General features: G+C 46.4%; 1 protein-coding gene across 5 annotated transcripts in view; it reads left to right on the top strand.

Moving 5' to 3' along the window:
• Positions 1-19215, top strand: part of LOC124613920 (neurexin-1) — a 2081056-nt gene that overhangs the window by 1728686 nt on the left and 333155 nt on the right. For all 5 annotated transcript variants that reach the window (XM_047142672.1, XM_047142674.1, XM_047142673.1 and 2 more), the window contains one exon: positions 6315-6423. In XM_047142672.1, the coding sequence (XP_046998628.1) occupies positions 6315-6423 (109 nt within the window). The remainder of the gene's footprint in view (positions 1-6314; positions 6424-19215) is intronic.

The following is a 19215-nucleotide window of genomic DNA, read 5'->3' as shown; positions in this document are numbered from 1 at the left end:
AAAGAGTGAAGAGAGGTTTGACCTTTAAGGTTTAATTAACGTATTAATTCGCAAAAATAAATACATCACAAGTTATAAATGTTGTTTTGACACTTGCAAGACAGAACGAAAATATCAGAACGTGGATCATCGGTTTACATGTCGGTAAGTGAGTTTCCTCGCCTCTCGTTGCACGAGATGCTCTTTCCAGCTTGTGTCTAACATTATACTTTGCTGTATCCCTCCTCTATTCCGAGGTAATCCCTACTAGAACGAAAAACATCACTTGGAAAATCACGTTGAAGGTCTCGGCCATTAGTACTGATGTGTGACGCTGTTTTCCACCTACAACTTTGTCCGAAACATTTTGCTGTATCTCATCTCTATTCGATGTATTCCTCATTATGGATTAAAATGGTTGAGCCAAAACCTTGTGACCATCTCCTTAATAGCGTGTAGCTCCGGCTTGGGAACACAGTACAGCAACGATCCTCCGTGGCACGAATTGCCAGCGTCTTGCTGGAAAGGGCACCCTCTTGCCCTGGAAATGAGCGGAAGAACCAGCTGACGGTCAACGGCATAGGATGTGGAAGGCAACTGGAAACCACCACATTAAAGAACTAGGTTATCATATGCATCAGTAGTAAACCGTGTCACTATTTTCTGTAAAATTTTCCGGAGATAAAATAGTCCCCCAATCGGATCTCTGGGTGGGGGCTTCAAAAGATACAGACAACGTGAAGGAAAAGAATCCCAATTTTAACGTTGCCACTTGCAATGTGAGAACACTGCTTCAGTGTAGCAAGCTAGAAAATTTAAAACTTGAAATGGAACGACTGGAAATCGATATGCTAGGCATATCGGAGATGAGATGGCCCCAACCAGGTGATTTCTGGTCTGGAGAATACAGAGTCATTCACTCCGGAACTGACCAAGATAGACCAGGAATGGGAGCAGTTGGAATAATTCTGAGGAAAAACTACGGCTCGCGTGTCAAGGGATATGTACAATATAGCTCTCGAATAATACTAGTCAAACTTGAAACTAAACCAAAGGACACTGTGATAATACAAATATACATGCCAACATCCAAAGAAGAAGATGTAGTCATTGACGAAATATATGAAGAAATAAGTAATGCGATGAGAAATGTTAAGGGAGATGAAAACCTGATTGCCATGGGGGACTGGAACGCGATTGTGGGTGAACAACCGGAGGAAGGAATTGTTGGCAAATATGTACTGGGAAGAAGAAAGAGGACACCGACTAATCGAGTTCTGCTCGATGCACCAATTAGTTGTTGCAAACACAGTTTTCCAACATCACAAACGAAGAAGATACACATGGAAGGCCCCTGGAGACCTGAGGAGACAACAGATTGATTACATTCTAGTGTAAGCACGTTTCAGGAACCAGACAAAAGATTACAGGAGCTGTCCACCTGCAGACAGAGGCAGTGATCATAACCTCGTCCTGATGAGAAGTTCACTGAGATTCAAACGTTTGAAGAAGAAGCCAGTAAAACTTAAATGGGAACTAGAAAAACTGAACATTGAGGGACTGGCAAAGCGCTATGCTCATGAAACAGACAACCTAGCTAAGAATTTTCAACATGGTGGAGTAAATGAAGACTGCGATCAAATTAAATCTGGTATATACAAAGCATCAGAAAAGATAGTTGGAAGAAGTGAACCCAAAAACAAGAGGAAATTGATTACAGCAGATATTATTGAGCTTATAGAAAACAGGAGATTATACAAAAATGCAACTGATGAACAAGGAAAAGCTGAATACAGAAGACTAAGGAATTTAGTTAAAAGAGAAGCTAGGAAAGCAAAATAAAATTATCTTGAAGACATGTGCAGAGAAGTGGAAGAAAATATGCAAAACGGAAGAACTGATTTAGCCTACAGAACAGCAAGTCAATTTTTTAAAAAACGTAAAGCAACACTCTCTGGCACAATAGAAAATAAAGAGGGGAAAATGCTGTTTGGTGAAGACATCGTGAAGAGATGGAAAGAGTCCATAGAGGAGTTGTATGCCGCAACACCTCTTTCGGAGAAAGTAATAGGGAGAAACGAGCAAGTAGACGATGATGACAAGGGAGATGACATTCTTCAAGAAGAACTTGACAGAGCTCTAAAAGAACTACGGGACAACAAAGCAACAGTTATTGATGACATCCCTGCAAAACTAATAAAGAATGCTGGTGACTGCATGAAAATGATGGTGCCTAAACTTATTATGTCCATCTATAACACAGGAGAGATACCGACAGACTTTCAGAAATGTATCATTGTTCCTATACCAAAGAAGGCATCAGCTACAAAATGCGAACAGTACCGAACTCTAAGCCTAATGTCGCATGCATCCAAAATTCTCATAAAAATAGTTCTGAAGAGAATTGAAGAGAAGGTGGAGGATGTGCTGAGTGACAATCAGTTTGGTTTCAGAAGGGGATTGGGAACAAGAGAAGCGATTCTGCCATTGAGACTCGTTATCGAAAAGCAAATACAGAAAAAGAAACCAACTTATATTGCCTTTGTAGACATGGAAAAGGCATTTGATAACGTTATCTGGCAAGAGATGTTCAGAGTGCAGAGGAAAAGTGGAATAAGGTACAAAGACATCCGTGTGATACTCAGTTTCTATAAGCATGAGGTGGCAGTGATTAGGAACTGTCATCAGGAACAAGAAGCATATATTAGAAAAGGAGTAAGACAAGGATGTGCTCTCTCTCCTCTTATATTCAATGCTTATATCCAGGAAGATATAGACAAAGTTCGAGAAATTACTGAGGTGGGGATCAAAATTAATGGGCAGAAGATAGACATGCTACGTTATACAGATGATATTGCTATAGTCAGGGAGACAAAAGAACATCTAGAGGAAGTCCTCAGAACAATCGTATCTGTTCTTTCGGAGATGTCCGAATGAACAGATACCATCTTAGTAAATACACTGCCGGCCGAAGTGGCCGTGCGGTTAAAGGCGCTGCAGTCTGGAACCGCAAGACCGCTCCGGTCGCAGGTTCGAATCCTGCCTCGGCCATGGATGTTTGTGATGTCCTTAGGTTAGTTAGGTTTAACTACTTCTAAGTTCTAGGGGACTAATGACCTCAGCAGTTGAGTCCCATAGTGCTCAAAGCCATTTGAACCATTTTTTTTAAATACACTCCTGGAAATTGAAATAAGAACACCGTGAATTCATTGTCCCAGGAAGGGCAAACTTTATTGACACATTCCTGGGGTCAGATACATCACATGATCACACTGACAGAACCACAGGCACATAGACACAGGCAACAGAGCATGCACAATGTCGGCACTAGTACAGTGTATATCCACCTTTTGCAGCAATGCAGGCTGCTATTCTCCCATGGAGACGATCGTAGAGATGCTGGATGTAGTCCTGTGGAACGGCTTGCCATGCCATTTCCACCTGGAGCCTCAGTTGGACCAGCGTCCGTGCTGGACGTGCAGACCGCGTGAGACGACGCTTCATCCAGTCCCAAACATGCTCAATGGGGGACAGATCCGGAGATCTTGCTGGCCAGGGTAGAGATGCTGGATGTAGTCCTGTGGAACGGCTTGCCATGCCATTTCCACCTGGCGCCTCAGTTGGACCAGCGTTCGTGCTGGACGTGCAGACCGCGTGAGACGACGCTTCATCCAGTCCCAAACATGCTCAATGGGGGACAGATCCGGAGATCTTGCTGGCCAGGGTAGTTGACTTACACCTTCTAGAGCACGTTAGGTGGCACGGGATACATGCGGACGTGCATTGTCCTGTTGGAACAGCAAGTTCCCTTGCCGGTCTAGGAATGGTAGAACGATGGGTTCGATGACGGTTTGGATGTACCGTGCACTATTCAGTGTCCCCTCGACGATCACCAGTGGTGTACGGCCAGTGTAGGAGATCGCTCCCCACACCATGATGCCGGGTGTTGGCCCTGTGTGCCTCGGTCGTATGCAGTCCTGATTGTGGCGCTCACCTGCACGGCGCCAAACACGCATACGACCATCATTGGCACCAAGGCAGAAGCGACTCTCATCGCTGAAGACGACACGTCTCCATTCGTCCCTCCATTCACGCCTGTCGCGACACCACTGGAGGCGGGCTGCACGATGTTGGGGCGTGAGCGGAAGACGGCCTAACGGTGTGCAGGACCGTAGCCCAGCTTCATGGAGACGGTTGCGAATGGTCCTCGCCGATACCCCAGGAGCAACAGTGTCCCTGATTTGCTGGGAAGTGGCGGTGCGGTCCCCTATGGCACTGCGTAGGATCCTACGGTCTTGGCGTGCATCCGTGCGTCGCTGCGGTCCGGTCCCAGGTCGACGGGCACGTGCACCTTCCGCCGACCACTGGCGACAACATCGATGTACTGTGGAGACCTCACGCCCCACGTGTTGAGCAATTCGGCGGTACGTCCACCCGGCCTCCCGCATGCCCACTATACGTCCTCTGTGCGAATACACAAACAGTGCCCGAACTCTTACGGGAATCGGCAACGCGCCGCGAGTAATAAGTACAATGGGCGGGGCCACTACGAATGTAGTGCGGGACAATACGTCGAGAATGTGGGTTTCGCGGGAAGCGTGCCAGAGAAAAATCCCTGCAGTTGCGCTATCCTCTGTGTCCTCGGTGGCTCAGATGGATGGAGCGTCTGCCATGTAAGCAGGAGATCCCGGTTTCGAGTCCCGGTCGAGGCACAAATTTTGATATGTCCCCGTTGACCTATGTCAACGCCTATAAGCAGCTAAGGGTGTTGATTTCATTGTAATTTCATTCTAACGAGCTACTTGGTCACCGATGGTATCTGTTCATTCGGACATGTCCGAATGAACAGATACCATCTTAGTAAATATATAGTGCCTACTGCTTTGGGGCAAAAGGAGTTTTTATGTGGCACAAAAAGGTAAACAGATGTGTAGCAGGTGTTTCTAGAAACAATGCCTCCTGTGGGCCGCTTTTCAAGAAACTAGGAGTCATGACAGTCCCATCATTATTTATTCTTCATTCTCTAGTCTTCACAAAAGAAAACCAAGTGAGCTACAAATACCTTTGAGTTAAGCTGCTCTATCCACTGCCACCAGAAGCACACAGTGCGTCACTGAAAACTTTCAGAAATATATAAAACTGGCTTGGAAAGAAGGCTTTGTATGTCATGGATGAATACTTTGTTTGTACAGAAGAAGATTTAAATTTATACTCGTTGTATGTTTGTATACAAATCAGTATTACTTAACTGTTACCTACACAGGGTGAATACCAGTAAAACAGCTAAACTGGAGGGAAAGATTACTGACTGGAAATTGAGGAAAAAAGGTCCTACGAACATTTGTCTGGAACAGGACCGTGTGCGAGCAGCGACAGCAATTCGTCTCGGAACACAGATGGTTGGTTGGTTGATTGGTTGATTCGGGGAAGGGACCGAACAATGGGGTCATCGGCTCCTTCGGATTAGGGAAGAATGGGAAAGGAAGTCGGTCGTGCCCTTTCACAGGAATCGGAACACAGTACACAACAGATGATCAAAGTGGTCTCCATGGGATTGTAGGTGGTTGGGATATTAGCAGTTGTCATGTAGTATACATGTAATCGTACTTTTGGCGTACACCATGTTGGCGGGCCACTTCCGTGCAGCTAATACTAGAGTCCCTCTCAGTGTCCTGTGGAACCCAGTTCTCCAAATCTGGTGTACGCACAGACCACTGCTCCCTCCACGTTCGTCTGTCTGAAAGAACTCACGATCATACAAACGCCCAATTAAAAAAGCTTGAAATGTTGTGTGACGTGATTGGTGTCTGTGAGGATACTTGTTTTGGTATAGCCGTACTGCCTTTCGACCATTTCAATCTGCTCGGCCGTACACAAGTACCATCTCGGCTCGTTACCAAAATGTATTCTGGACCATTCTGCTGCTTACAGTACGCTGCTTCAGTCACACAGCGTGCAACACACAAGGAAACGCGGCACGCGGTCAGAGGAGCTGTCATTCGTCAGCGCCACCTACAGTGACGAAAATGCATTTCCGGACACACGTTCGTAGGACCTTTCTCCGGTACGGAAACCGCCCGTGCAGTTTGTCAGTTTTATTAATGTTCACCCTGTATCACTGTGTTACGTGTATCGTTGTGTATTGTTTAAGTTGTACAGACTATAGGCATCAATACTGTGCAAAATGTTAGAAGATGAAAATTTATTGATTAACTGCTTAAATAGTGTGGCAAGTGTAAGACTGGAAATGTATTAACGAAGATGTGAGACGGACACGGAAAGGTCCGTGTCGTATGAATTGGGCCGTTGCAGAGAACGAACGGGTTTTGGTGCAGGTGGTGGTGGCCGGCCAGGGCCTCAACGACAACCAGTGGCACACGGTGCGCTACTCGCGCCGCGCCACCAGCCTCAAGCTGCAGGTGGACGACGACGCGCCCATCAGAGGTACGCTCAGCGCGGCCCAAGGTGACGTAGCGTAGCGTGCGCCTGCGCTCTTCTCCTCTGCCACAGGTCCCGCCTGCCTTCTTCCTCCCGCCTCATCACACTGTAGCCAGATTATTTGCCAGTTGGAACTGCACGTGTTGGAGCTGGTTTCCTTCAATCAGAGTGCTCAACGTCATGTGTGAACAGTCCGCCATTGGCGAACTGCCTGTAACAAATGTTCAGTTCACTTAGAGGGAATTCAGCAGGCACGATAACCACACCAAAAAACCACCACCCACTCGTACACAAATACATTACAGTGGTAACGAAATCCTGGGTGTGGCGATTTTATTTCGCTTTTTCATCAGGCGTGATAACCACACTCCCTCTGTCCATCTGTTCCTCCCACTTTTTCTGTCCCTCTGCTCCTCTCTGTCTGTCCATCTGCTACTCCCCAGGGGGCTACTCCCCCTCTCTCTTTCCATTTGCTACTCCCCACCCTCTCTGTCCATGTACTCCTCCCCACTCTCTCTATCTATCTTTCCGTTTGCTACTCCCCTACTGTGTCCATCTGTTACTCTCTACTCTCTCTGTCTATTTCCCCCCCTCCTTCTGTCTCCTCCAACTTCTACAGTCTATAACTTCCTGCACCTGCCTCTGTCCATCTCCTCCTACCCACCCTCTCTCTCCGTCTGCTACTCCCCCCTCACTTTCTATCTCCTCCAACCACTGCCACTGCTTCTCCCAACTCTCTCTGCCCATCTGCTCCTCCCCACTCTCTGTGTACATCTTCTAGTCCCCCTCTCCCTGTCCCTGTGCTCCTCTCCCACTTCTCTGTCTGTCTGAGCCTTCACCCTCTCTCTGTCCAACTGCTACTTCTTCCTCTATCTGACCATGTGCTACTCCCCACACTTTCTTAGTCCATCTGCTGATACCCTCTCTCTGACCATCTGTTCCTCCCCACTCTCCGTCCATCTGCCATCTCAGTCCATCTGCTTTATTCCCTAATCTGTCCGCCTACTTCTCCCAACCCTCTCTGTGCATCTGCACCTTCCCACAATCTGTCCATCTGCTCTTCCCACTGTCTGTCCCCCTCCTCCTCCCCCACTCTCTCTTTCTATCTCCTACTCCACACTCTCTCTGTCCACCTGCTACTCCCCCCTCTCTCTACCCATTTTCTACTCCTCCACTCACTGTCTGTTTGTTACTTTATACTCTCTCTGCCCACCTGTTACTCTCTCTCCCTTTGTAGATCTCCACTGCTCCCCACTCTCCTCCTCCTCACTCTCTCTGTCCATCTGTCCTTGACTCTCTCTGTCCATCTGTCCTTGACTCTCTCTGTCCATCTGTCCTTGACTCTCTCTGTCCATCTGTCCTTTACTCTCTCTGTCCATCTGTCCTTGACTCTCTCTGTCCATCTGTCCTTGACTCTCTCTGTCCATCTGTCCTTCCCTTTCTCTGTCTGTATGCTCCTACCCACTCACTTCATCCATTTGCTACTCCCAACTCTCAGTCAACCACACTATCCCCCTCTCTCTGTCCATCTACTCCTCCAAGCTGACTGGCTATCTGCCATTCCCCACTCTCCCTATCCATCTGCTACTCCCCCTCTCTCTGTCCTCATAGCCCTTTCTTTCTATATGTTACACACCTCTGTCTGGCTGCCAACTCCCCTCTCTGACCAACTACTTCACTCCTCTCTCTCTGTTCACCTCCTTCAATCTCTGCTCTCTATGAACTCCTACCCATCTCTCTGTCCATCTGCTCCTCCCCACACACTCTGCCCATCTGTTCTGCCCCCTGTTGCATTTGCACCATTTTCTCTTTCTATCTTTCTAGCCCCCATCTCCTTGTCATTTAATTTAACTCCCCCTCCCCCTCTTTAGGTCCATCTGCTACTTCCCCCCTCTCTGTCCTAATACTCCGCCTCTCTCTGCCTATCTGGTACTCTCCCTCTCTCTATCGATCTACCCCTCTGCACACTCTCTTTCCCTCTACTCCTCTCACCCCCTCTGTCCATCTTCTCCTCCATCCTCTCTATCCCTTTGCTACTAGCCAACTCTCTGTATATCTCCTCCTCCCCATTATCTCTGTCCATTGCTACTCCCCCACCCCCTCTCTGCTTATCTGCGACTACCCACTCTCCTCCTCACACATCTCCCTGTCTGTCTGCTCTTTCAAACTCTTTCTATTCATCTACTACTCCCCTCTCACTGTTTCTATCTGCTACTTCTGTTCTCTCTGTTTATATGCTCCTCACACTCTTTCTGCCCATCTTTTCTGCTGTCTGTTGGATTGGTTCCTATTCCTCTATCTTTTCATCCCCCCTCTTGAGTCTTTCTCCTCTAGCCCCCCTACCTCCTCCTCACTTTCTTTATCTCCTCCCCCCTCTCTCTATCCATCTGCTATTTACACCTCTCTCTGTCTGTTTGCTACTCTCTGTTTCTGTGTACATCAGCTACTCTGTTGTCTCTCTCTCCACTTGCTATTCCCCCTCTCCCTTACCATCTCCTACAACTTCTACTGTCTTTGGCCCTCTGACCCTCTCTTTTTACATCTGCTCCTCCAAAATCTCTTCTTCTGTTGGCTTCTGCCCCCTCTCTCTGGCCATATCTCCACACCCCTCTCTGTCCACCTGCTACTCCTCCAATCTCTGACAATCTTCTCCTTCCCACTCTGTCTGGGCATCTCCTACAACCTGCTCTCTCCATCCGTGTGTTATTCCCCTCTCTCTTTCTGTCTCCTCCAACGTCTAATGTCTCTGTTCTCCTGCCCCTGTGTGTCTGTCTGCTCCTCCCTACTCTCTCTCTGCATCTTCTCCACCCCCTCTCTCAGTCCATCTTCTCTTTCCACTCTGTCCGCCCTCCTCCCACTCTCTCTATCTCCTGCTCCACCTCTCCATGCCCATTTTCAACTCCCCCACTCCCTCCCTATTTGTTTCTTCACACTTTATCTGTCCGTCTGCTACATCCCCCTCTCTTCGTAGCTCTCCACTGCTCTCCACTCTCTCCTTCTCCCCACTCTCTCTGTCCATCTGTCCTTCCCCTCTGTCTATCCTTCTGCTCCTCCCCATTTTGTCTGTCCCTCTGCTCCTGCCCACTTTCTTTGTCCATATACTACTCAGCAAATTCTCTGTCCATCTGCTGCCCCAACACTCTGTCTATGGCTGCACTGCCACTCTCTGACCATCTTTTACTCCCCACACTCTCTGACCATCTGCAATTCACAATTTCTTTGTCCATCTTCGTTGCTCCCCAGTCTCTGTGTCCATCTCCACCTCCCCACTTTTTCAGTCCATCTGTTACTTCTCTCTCTCCTGGTCCATCTTCTACTCTTCTACTCCCCACTCTCTGTCCATCTGCTACATGACACACTGTCAATCTGCTACTTCTCCCATTATCAGCCTATCTTCCTTCCCTCTCTCTCCATCTGCTCCTCCCCACTGTTTCTGTCCATTTGCTCCTCCTCAACCTCTCTGTACAAATGCTCCTCCCCAACTGTTTGGCCTCTGCTCCTCTCCACTCTCTCTGTGCATCTGCTCGTTCCCACTCTCTCTGTCCACTTCTCCTTCCCTGTCTCTCTCCATCCATTTGCTTCTCTCCCTCTGTCTGTTCATCTGCTACTCACCCCCTCACCCCCTCTCTGTCCTTCTGATACTCCCCATCTCACTGTCTGCTATCTCTCTATCTTGTACTCATCTCTCACTGTTCATCTGCTACTCCCCTTCTCTATATACATTTCCTCCAACCTCTACTGTCTATATCCTCCTGCCCTTCTCTCTGTACATCTGCTCCACTTCCCTCTCTCTGTCCATCTTCTCCTCCCCACTCTCTGTAGATCTGCTAGTCCCCACGCTCTCTGTCTTTCTGCTACTCCCTCCTCTGTCCATCTGTTCTTTGCCCCCCTCTCTCTGTCCATCTTCTCCTCCTCACTTGTCTGCCGTTTTAGCCGAGCGGTTCTAGGCGCTTCAGTCTGGAACCGCGCGACCGCTACGGTCGCAGGTTCGAATCCTGCCTCGGGCATGGGTGTGTGTGATGTCCGTAGGTTAGTTAGGTTTAAGTAGTTCTAAGTTCTAGGGGACTGTTGACCTCAGATGTTAAGTCCCATACTGCTCAGAGCCATTTTGAAGCCTCCCCACTCTCTCTGTCCATCTGCTACTCCCCACTCTCTCAGTCCATCTGTCTTGCCCCCTTTCTATGTCCATTTGCTACTCCTCTGCGCTGTCCGTCTGTTACTCTCAACTCTCTTTGTCCATCTGCTACTCCCCCTTTTTCTTTCCACCTCCTCCAACCTCTAGAATCCATGTCCTCCCTGTGTTTCTGTCCATCTACTCCTCCCCCATTCTCTCTATCCATCTGATACTCCCCCCTCTGTTCTTTTTATGCTCCCCCCCTCTCTGTCTCTCTGCAACTCGTTCTCTCTCTGCTCATCTGCTACTCCACTCTCTCTCTCTGATCATCTGCTACTCCCCCTCTCTCTGAACATCTCCTCCAACCTGTACCTCTATGTCTTCCTGCCCCTCTCTGTGTTTATCTGCTCCTCCCCACCCTTTGTGCTCATCTGGTTATGCCCCCTCTTCCATCTGTTCCTTCCCCCTATTCCTGTCTTCTGGCCCCCTCTTTGTCTCCTCCAGCCCCTCTGTCTCCTTCTCACTTCCTTTATCTCCTCCTCCCCCTCTCTCTGTCCATCTCCTCCTCCTTTTCTGTCATCTCCTACTCTTCCTTTTCTATGTCCATTTCCCCCTCGTTCTTCATCATATCTGTCCCCATGTCCTCCTATCGCCTCTCTTGTCATCTCTTGATGGATATAGGTTGCTGGTTCTTACCTCCGTAGAGTTTCTCTCCTGTCAGTAATATCTGTAAATGGCGTCAGTCTGGGCTAGCGTTTGGACAGGTGACTGTCTGGATCTACTGGGCACTATTGGCTACAGGAATGCATTCAGACGAGGCCAACTGAGGAGCTACTGAGCGAAAAGTGGCGGCTCGAGCCACAAAAGTTAATAGTGGCTGGGAGAGCGGTTTGCTATCCGCCACAATTCCTTCCATATCCGCCTCCAGTGACGCCTATCGGCTGAAGATGACACTGCGGTCCGTCGATACCACTGCGCCTTCCAGTACCTGTTCGGACGGGGTTAATTTAGTTAGTGTGTGTACCACGTTTGGTCGAAATCGATCCTGGGGTTAAGAAAGAGCTTTTTAGTCGCGTCTTTGCCAGAGTACGCACACATCATATATATTTCACATATATTTAATCTATTTCACACATCTTTATTTACGTACTTCACATGTATCTGTAGAGAATTTAGTCCTTTAATTTCGATATCACGGAGCTTATTCTTTATGACGTCATATCACCTTAACAATGGGGCGTACAACGAAATATTTTTGTATTCACGTTCAATGGTACATCTTTATGCTGTCTGCGAAACATGTTGCGAATAAAGTTAGTAGTAAATGCGTAAGAAATTAAAACGTTATGCATGATACAGTAATTTTTTAACATCTCAGTGTTTGATGTGTCATATCTCCACAACTACGTGTTGTACAATAACGTAATTGTGAATGTACATTTAGCAGCATCTGCGAATACTATTTGTGAAATGTGTTACGAATAAAGTAAGTAGCAGAGAAGAAATAAGTTTAAACGTCATGCATGATGCGGCTTTTTTTCACGCAACTCAGTGTTTATGACGTCATGTCTCCTTAAACATATCTCTCAGAATGATGCAGTTTTGTAGGTACGTTCATCGTTTGTTGATACTGTCTTCGAATTTTGTCTTGAACAGAGTTAGTAGCATAGAAATAATAAACTAAAACGTCATGCAGATCTCCTCACATCTCAGTGTTTGTGACGTCATATGTCCTGAATTACGTGTCGTGCAGTGCTATTAAGTTCAGTTCCACCCAGTGGGATGTGTGAATAGAGTCTGCAAAATGTGGCATCAATACAGTTGCCAGTAAAGAAGTGATAACGTAAACATCATGCTTGATGCGGCAGTTTTGCTGCATGCACAGGGTAATGAAATAAGCAACTAACTTTTTTTCCTTTCACCATTTTGTGGGGATTATTAGCGAGAAAAAGTTTAGTAAAGGCTTCAAATTACATCTAAAGTTTGTTGTAAGTCACTAAGTACACCCATTCTCAAACATTGGATGAAGGAAGTCTGCAAATTGGTGTGTCGTGAGGTACACACCTTTTTTGTCACTTCCGCCTTACCACCACAGCGATTAGCTCCAGACAATAAGTGATATGTGTACGAAGATTGGTAGAAATCAGTAGAGTGGTTTAGGAGGAGAATGGAACAGATATACATACATACACCGAAGAGCCAGAGAAACTGGTACAGGCATGCGTATTCAAGTACAGAGATACGTAAATAGGCAGAATACGGCGCTACGGTCGGCACCGCCTTTATAAGACAACAAGAGTCTGCGCAGGTGTTCGATCGGTTACTGCTGCTACAATGGCACGTTATCAAGATCTGAGTGGGTTTGAATGTCGTGTTTTAGTTGGCGCACGAGCGATGGGACACGGCACCTTCGAGATAGCGACGAAGTGGGGATTTTCCCTTGGACCTTTCCACGAGTGTACCGTGAATATCAGGAATCCGGAAAAACATCAAATCTCCGACATCGCTGCGGACGGAAAAATATCCTGTACGAACGGGACCAACAACGACTGAAGAGAGTCGTTCAACGTGACAGAAGTGCAGCCCCCTCCACAAATTTCTGCAGATTTCAGTGCTAGGCCATCAACAAGTATCAGCGTGCGAACCATTCAACGAAATATCATCGATATGGATTTTCGGAGCCTAAGGTCCACTCGTGTACCCTTGATGACTGCACGACACAAAGCCTTATGCCTCACCTGGGCCCGTCAACACTGATATTGGACTGTTAATGACTAGAAACATGTTGCCTGGTCGGTCGAGTCTCGTTTCAAACTGTATCGAGCGGATGGGTATGGAGACAACCCCACGAATCGATGGACCTTGCATGTCAGCAGGAGCTTATGAAGGCTCTGTAATGGTGTGGTGCATGTGCAGCTGGAGTGCTGTGGGACTTTTGATACATCTAGACACGACTCTGACAGGTGACACGTACGTAAACACCCTGTCTGATCACCTTCATCAATTCATATCCCGTGTGCATTCCGACCGACTCGGGAAATTCTAGCAGGACAACGGGACACCGCGAGGTCCAGAATTGCTACGAGTGATTCCAGGAACATTCTAGTGAGTTTAAACACTTCCGCTGGCCACCAAACCCCCCAGACACAAATATTATGGAGCATATATGGATGCCTTGCAACGTGCTGTTCCGAAGAGATCTCCATTCCCTCGTAGTCTTATGGATTTATGGGCAACCCTGCTGGATTCATGGTGTCGATTCCCTGCAGCACTACTTCAGACATTTGTCGACTCCATGCCACGCCGTGCAGCGGCGCTTCTGCGTGCTCGCGGCGAACCTACGCGATACCAGTTTCTTTGTAACATTCACATTTAAAATATGTGTGGTTTACTGACACGCTCGGTTTAGACATATTTAATCTCACTGTCAAATTTTGCGTAACCTGTTACGTAGGGTGGCTAAAACTTAGACAAAGTGATGTAGCGTAGCTGAACGTGATGATTTTATTTACCGCGATCATCAACAAAATTCCACGTTACAGTGACTTGTGGCCCTCGAAGCTGCTGTGATACGTTCCACTTGATGCAGCCCACAGTGCAGGCAGCGTTCCACGGGCACGCTCGACATGGGCTGTAGTTCGCTTTAGTATATGGAATTTTACTGACGCTCTAAACACACTAAAACAGCACATTGGCGTGTTGCATATCATTTTGTCTAATTTTTGGACACCAGACGTAATGGCCCACGCAATATTTGACAGTGAGATTAAATATCTCGTAACCCATCAATTCAGTAGGATAAATAAAAAAGTCCCAACACTGACCGGGAAGGATTTGCCTAACGTATTTCTAGATCAGGAGCAAACTGAAGTGGATGGCTAATTTTTCTCGGCAGAAAATTTACAGTGGGCGCATCTTTTATCCAAACTTTCTCGTTCCTCGTTACACTAGACCGAACTGCTCTGCGGCATCTCTGACTAGCAACAGCCCGCTAGCTACCGCTACAAAATGTTTACGAGATGGTCCTTCTGGCCAGTGTAGTGTTGCAGCTCTGTTTACCGTATTAAATCAATCACCAGCCTCTTTGCTTTACATCTCCTTTATCACATAAATTTTGTTTCCTTCGATAGAATAAACACTCTCAGTGTTTACGAACCGCTTGCTTGTTGTATTTCCGGGTAATTCCAGATGCGCTGTACATCATCCGCTCTTACTGATTGTGAAAGACCAACATATCGTTCCTTGTGAGAAACTGAAGTGACTGATAATATTCCGCACTCTGCTCTAGCTGATATGTTACATTACTGAAGCACGTAAACCAAAGTTTTAGGATCCTTCAGCGTTACAGGACATTAATGTAAAACTAAAACAGACACTAAGATCTTAATTTCTTCGACACTGCATGGCACCATTCATTTAATGATTGGAGAATATTCACCTAATACATGAGAAATACGTCGCTGCCATTCAAAGCAGCCTGAGCCACTCTAGTTACAGAGGCACACGTAGTCCTCTTCACCAGGTCAATGGAAATTTACACTATTCCTTAAAAATGACAGACTGGTGTTACTTATACCATTACATGAACATATATATCATTAGTCTGCCACACATCGTCAAACTCTTCTCTCACAAAATGTTCACTTTCATATATTTTTTTGTTTTCATTGTGTTACTGCTATCAGGAAGCTACATGTCAGAGTTGGCTCCAAAACAGATCAGCAAGTACATATAAACAACAACAATTAATGAAAAACGTTGTCAGACACAATCTCATGAAAGGCAAGTAATGTTGTTGTTGTTGTGGTCTTAAGTCCAGAGACTGGTTTCATGGAGCTCTTAATACTACTCTATCCTGTGCAAGCTTCTTCATCTCCCAGTACCTACTGCAACCTACATCCTTCAGAATCTGCTTAGTGTATTCATCTCTTTGTCTCACTCTACCATTTCTACCCTCCACGCCGCCCTCCAATACTAAATTGGTGACCCCTTGATGCCTCAGAAGTATGTATCGTCCATGTTTCACTTCCATACATGGCTACACTTCATACAAACACTTCCGTAAAAGACTTCCAGACACTTAAATCTATAGTCAATGTTAACAAATGTCTCTTCTTCAGAAACGATTTTCCTGCCATTGCCAGTCTACATTTTATATCCTCTCTACTTTGACCATTATCAGTTATTTTGCTCCCCAAATAGCAAAACTCATCTACTGCTTTAAGTGTCTCATCTCCTAATCTAATTCCCTCAGTATCACCCAATTTCATTCGACTACATTCCATTATCCACGTTTTGTTTTTGTTGATGTTCATCTTATATCCTCCTTTCAAGACACTGTCCATTCCGTACAACTGCTCTTCCAGTCCTTTGCTGTCTCTGACAGAATTACAATGTCATCGTCAAACCTCAAAGTTTTTATTTCTTCTCCATGGATTTTAATACCTACTCCGAATTTTGCTTTTGTTTACTTTACTGCTTGCTCAATATACAGATTGAATAACATCTCACTCCCTTCCCCACCACAGCTTCCCTTTCATGCCCCTCGACTCTTATAACTGCCATCTGGTTTCTGTACAAATTGTAAATAGGCTTTCGCTCCCTGTATTTTACCCCTGCCACCTTCAGAATTTGAAAGAGAGTATTCCAGTTAACACTGTCAAAAGCTTTCTCTAAGTCTACAAATGCCAGAAACGCAAGTTTGCCTTTCCTTATCTTCTAAGATAAGTCTTAGGGTCAGTATTGCCTCACGTGTTCCAACATTTCTACGGAATTCAAACTGATCTTCTCCGAGGTCGGCTTCTACCAGATTTTCCATTCGTCTGTAAGGAATTCGTGTTAGTATTTTGCAGCCGTGACTTATTAAGCAGGTCATATGTTGGCAAAAATACATATTTAAAGTTGGTGGTATGCATAAGGAATCGTCCGACTTTTTTTGCCCTAAAATTACTTTAAGCAATAGTTCAGGTGCACACACAAACGTAAACATACAATACCCCTCTGTGACAAATGTTTCTGGTCAAACAGAGACCAACGGGACAGATACAGGAAAAAGTGATCATAAAGTCATTGTAGCGAGAACAACTTTCATAACATCCAGATATACCAAATGTAAATGCAACGTATCTCTATTTAAAGAAGAGACGGTCTCAGCTGCCCCTGTTCCTGTAATTTCCGTATGTCAATCGAATGTGATTCGGTTTCAAAGAAGCACTTGTAGGGCGGATAGCCGACAGATCGGCGCCACACGTCGCTCCTCTGTTTTCATATTCCGTTGGCGCCCGGCGCCATGAAGATCCCCACGCAAAGTCCTTCTCGACCGGCGGGCATTGGAGGGAGCCGTCGTCAGCACATCGCTGTGCGCCGTACTGGCGGAATCGTACACACCTCCGACCGTTGGGGTTCCAGATGACTTTTCAGCCACCCAATATTCGTATCGAGAACAGCTATTAACACGAGTGTGGTGTGCGTACTGTAAGACCTTCGGTACACACACCATCAGATTATCTGACTTGTCGCTCTAACGAAGTAGACGAGTGTCAGCAATATGTCTCGTGGTCTTATCGTGGCGTGTTTATCTTCTGCCGTTACGTCAGACGATAGAAATGCCACTTGCACGGTTAGAGTAGCAGATTGACGGTGACCAGCTTTAAACAGAACTTGATTAATTTTCACACACATTTATTAAAATAGTAAAAAGCATAAACCTTACGTAACTTCATTCTGGATGCTCTTTACAATTGACAGTCTGAAGTTCCTTTGGTCTTGGTACGTTAATCTTATTCTCACATATCTCTGATACTTGACAATGTCTGTATACATTTCTCTTTATGGCTATGTACGGGAAAATGATAATCTTATTAGGCACATACTGAAACTTGACTATAGGCTGGTACAGACTAATGCAGACTGGTACAGACTAATGCAGACTGACTAATCGGAGGTCTGTACACTCGTTATAATACCTCGCGTGTTCAGGTATCACTGCGCGAGTGTGATCCGCGAGGAGAAAAGGTTCTACATTAGCAGCAATCTCATTGGCTGCGTTACATATTAATACGCGGATCGGCGGAAGCAAAATTTGGTCCGTCTCTAAGGTAGCACCACTCGTAGTGCGGAGACGGATGAGCGCTGCGCCTGCGCTGTTGTGCTTAGCGGGGCGCGGTGTAGTGGGAAAGTTGTGTACGCGTTGACTACGCGGAACTATGTACACAATATCCCTCCCTTCCGGGGGAAGAGAAAAAGCTTTTGAAGTTTGCTTGAAAAGCCTTTTTTCTGCTTCCTTGCTTTCCGCTGTGCGTATGTCTGTGGGTGCACACATGTTGCTCTCCGCGGCATTCGCCCGCGGTCCGCTAGGAAAACCCACTCAAAACCTACGGAACAGGGAACCGGAGAAGCAAAAATTTTGTTACATAATTGCATTTCAACATCCGTACTTTGGTCATAGCGTAAATGTATTTCTTCTTCGACGTCCATCTTCTCTGAGGATGTCGGCTGTGGACGGCTGGGGTAGTCGGCTGCCCATGAAGGTGCTGCGTCGGCGTCGGCGGAGGTGGCTGCGTTGGCTGCGGCGGCGGCGGCGGCGGCGGCTGCCGGTGACGGCGTCTGGAATCCTGCGAGCTGCTCGGGGTGGACATCTTCTTCTGAGTCTGCAAAATGAAACAGCCTAGGAGTTCTGCCTATATGTGACTGCTGTCTTTGGTGCCAAATTGATTAGTATGGCGAATAACTATGCCACTTTGCGTTCTTATTCTATACATGACATTTCCAATGCATTCTACAATGATTCCTTTTGTCCAAGTACGCTTTCCTCGACTGTAGACGGTTACGAGGACTTTGTCGTTTACGGTGATTCGTCGTCCTTTAGACGTTCGTTGATCATTTTCTGGATGCATTGTGGGTTTTAGTATTGACAGCAAAGTCCTGTGTTGCCGCCCATGCAGTTTTTCCGCTGGTGACTGTGCCTCGTGCGGAGTAGCTCTGTATTGTGACAGAAGAATTAATAAGGAAGTCTCTTTGTTGTACTGTTGCACCACCTTTGTCATGTGTACCTTGAACGTTCGTACGAATCGTTCGGCGAGTCCATTAGCCTCAGGGTGAAATGGTGCCGTCCTGTAATGTGCAATTCCGTTCATCTGACAGAATGACTGGAATTCTTGCGACGTAAATTGCGTGCCGTTATTTGTCACTATGGTTTGAGGCAATCCTTCAATTGAAAAGATCTTTGACAACGCTTGAATTGTTGTCGCTGAAGAAGTTGTACGCATTTGTAGTACAAAAGGGAATTTTGAAAATGCATCAATGACAATTAACCAAGAAGTTCCAAAAAAAGGAGCTGCATAGTCAATATGCAATCTTGACCAAGGTTCTGTTGCCTGTGGCCACGGAAAATATTGTCTTGGCGGAGCTGAGTGATGTTGTTGTTGTTGTTGCAGTCTTCAGTTCTGAGACTGGGTTGATGCAGATCTCCATGCTAATCTATCCTGTGCAAGCTTCTTCATCTCCCAGTACCTACTGCAACCTACATCCTTCTGAATCTGCTTACCGTATTCATCTCTTGGTGTCCCTCTACGACTTTTACCCTCCACGCTGCCGTCCAATACTAAACTGGTGATCCCTTGATGCCTCAGAACATATCCTACCAACTGATGCCTTCTATTAGTCAAGTTGTGCCACAAATTCCT

This window comes from Schistocerca americana, chromosome 4, assembly GCF_021461395.2.
Source record: "Schistocerca americana isolate TAMUIC-IGC-003095 chromosome 4, iqSchAmer2.1, whole genome shotgun sequence".
NCBI classification, from domain to species: Eukaryota; Metazoa; Arthropoda; class Insecta; order Orthoptera; family Acrididae; genus Schistocerca; species Schistocerca americana.
This window is presented reverse-complemented; position numbering and strand designations above follow the sequence as displayed.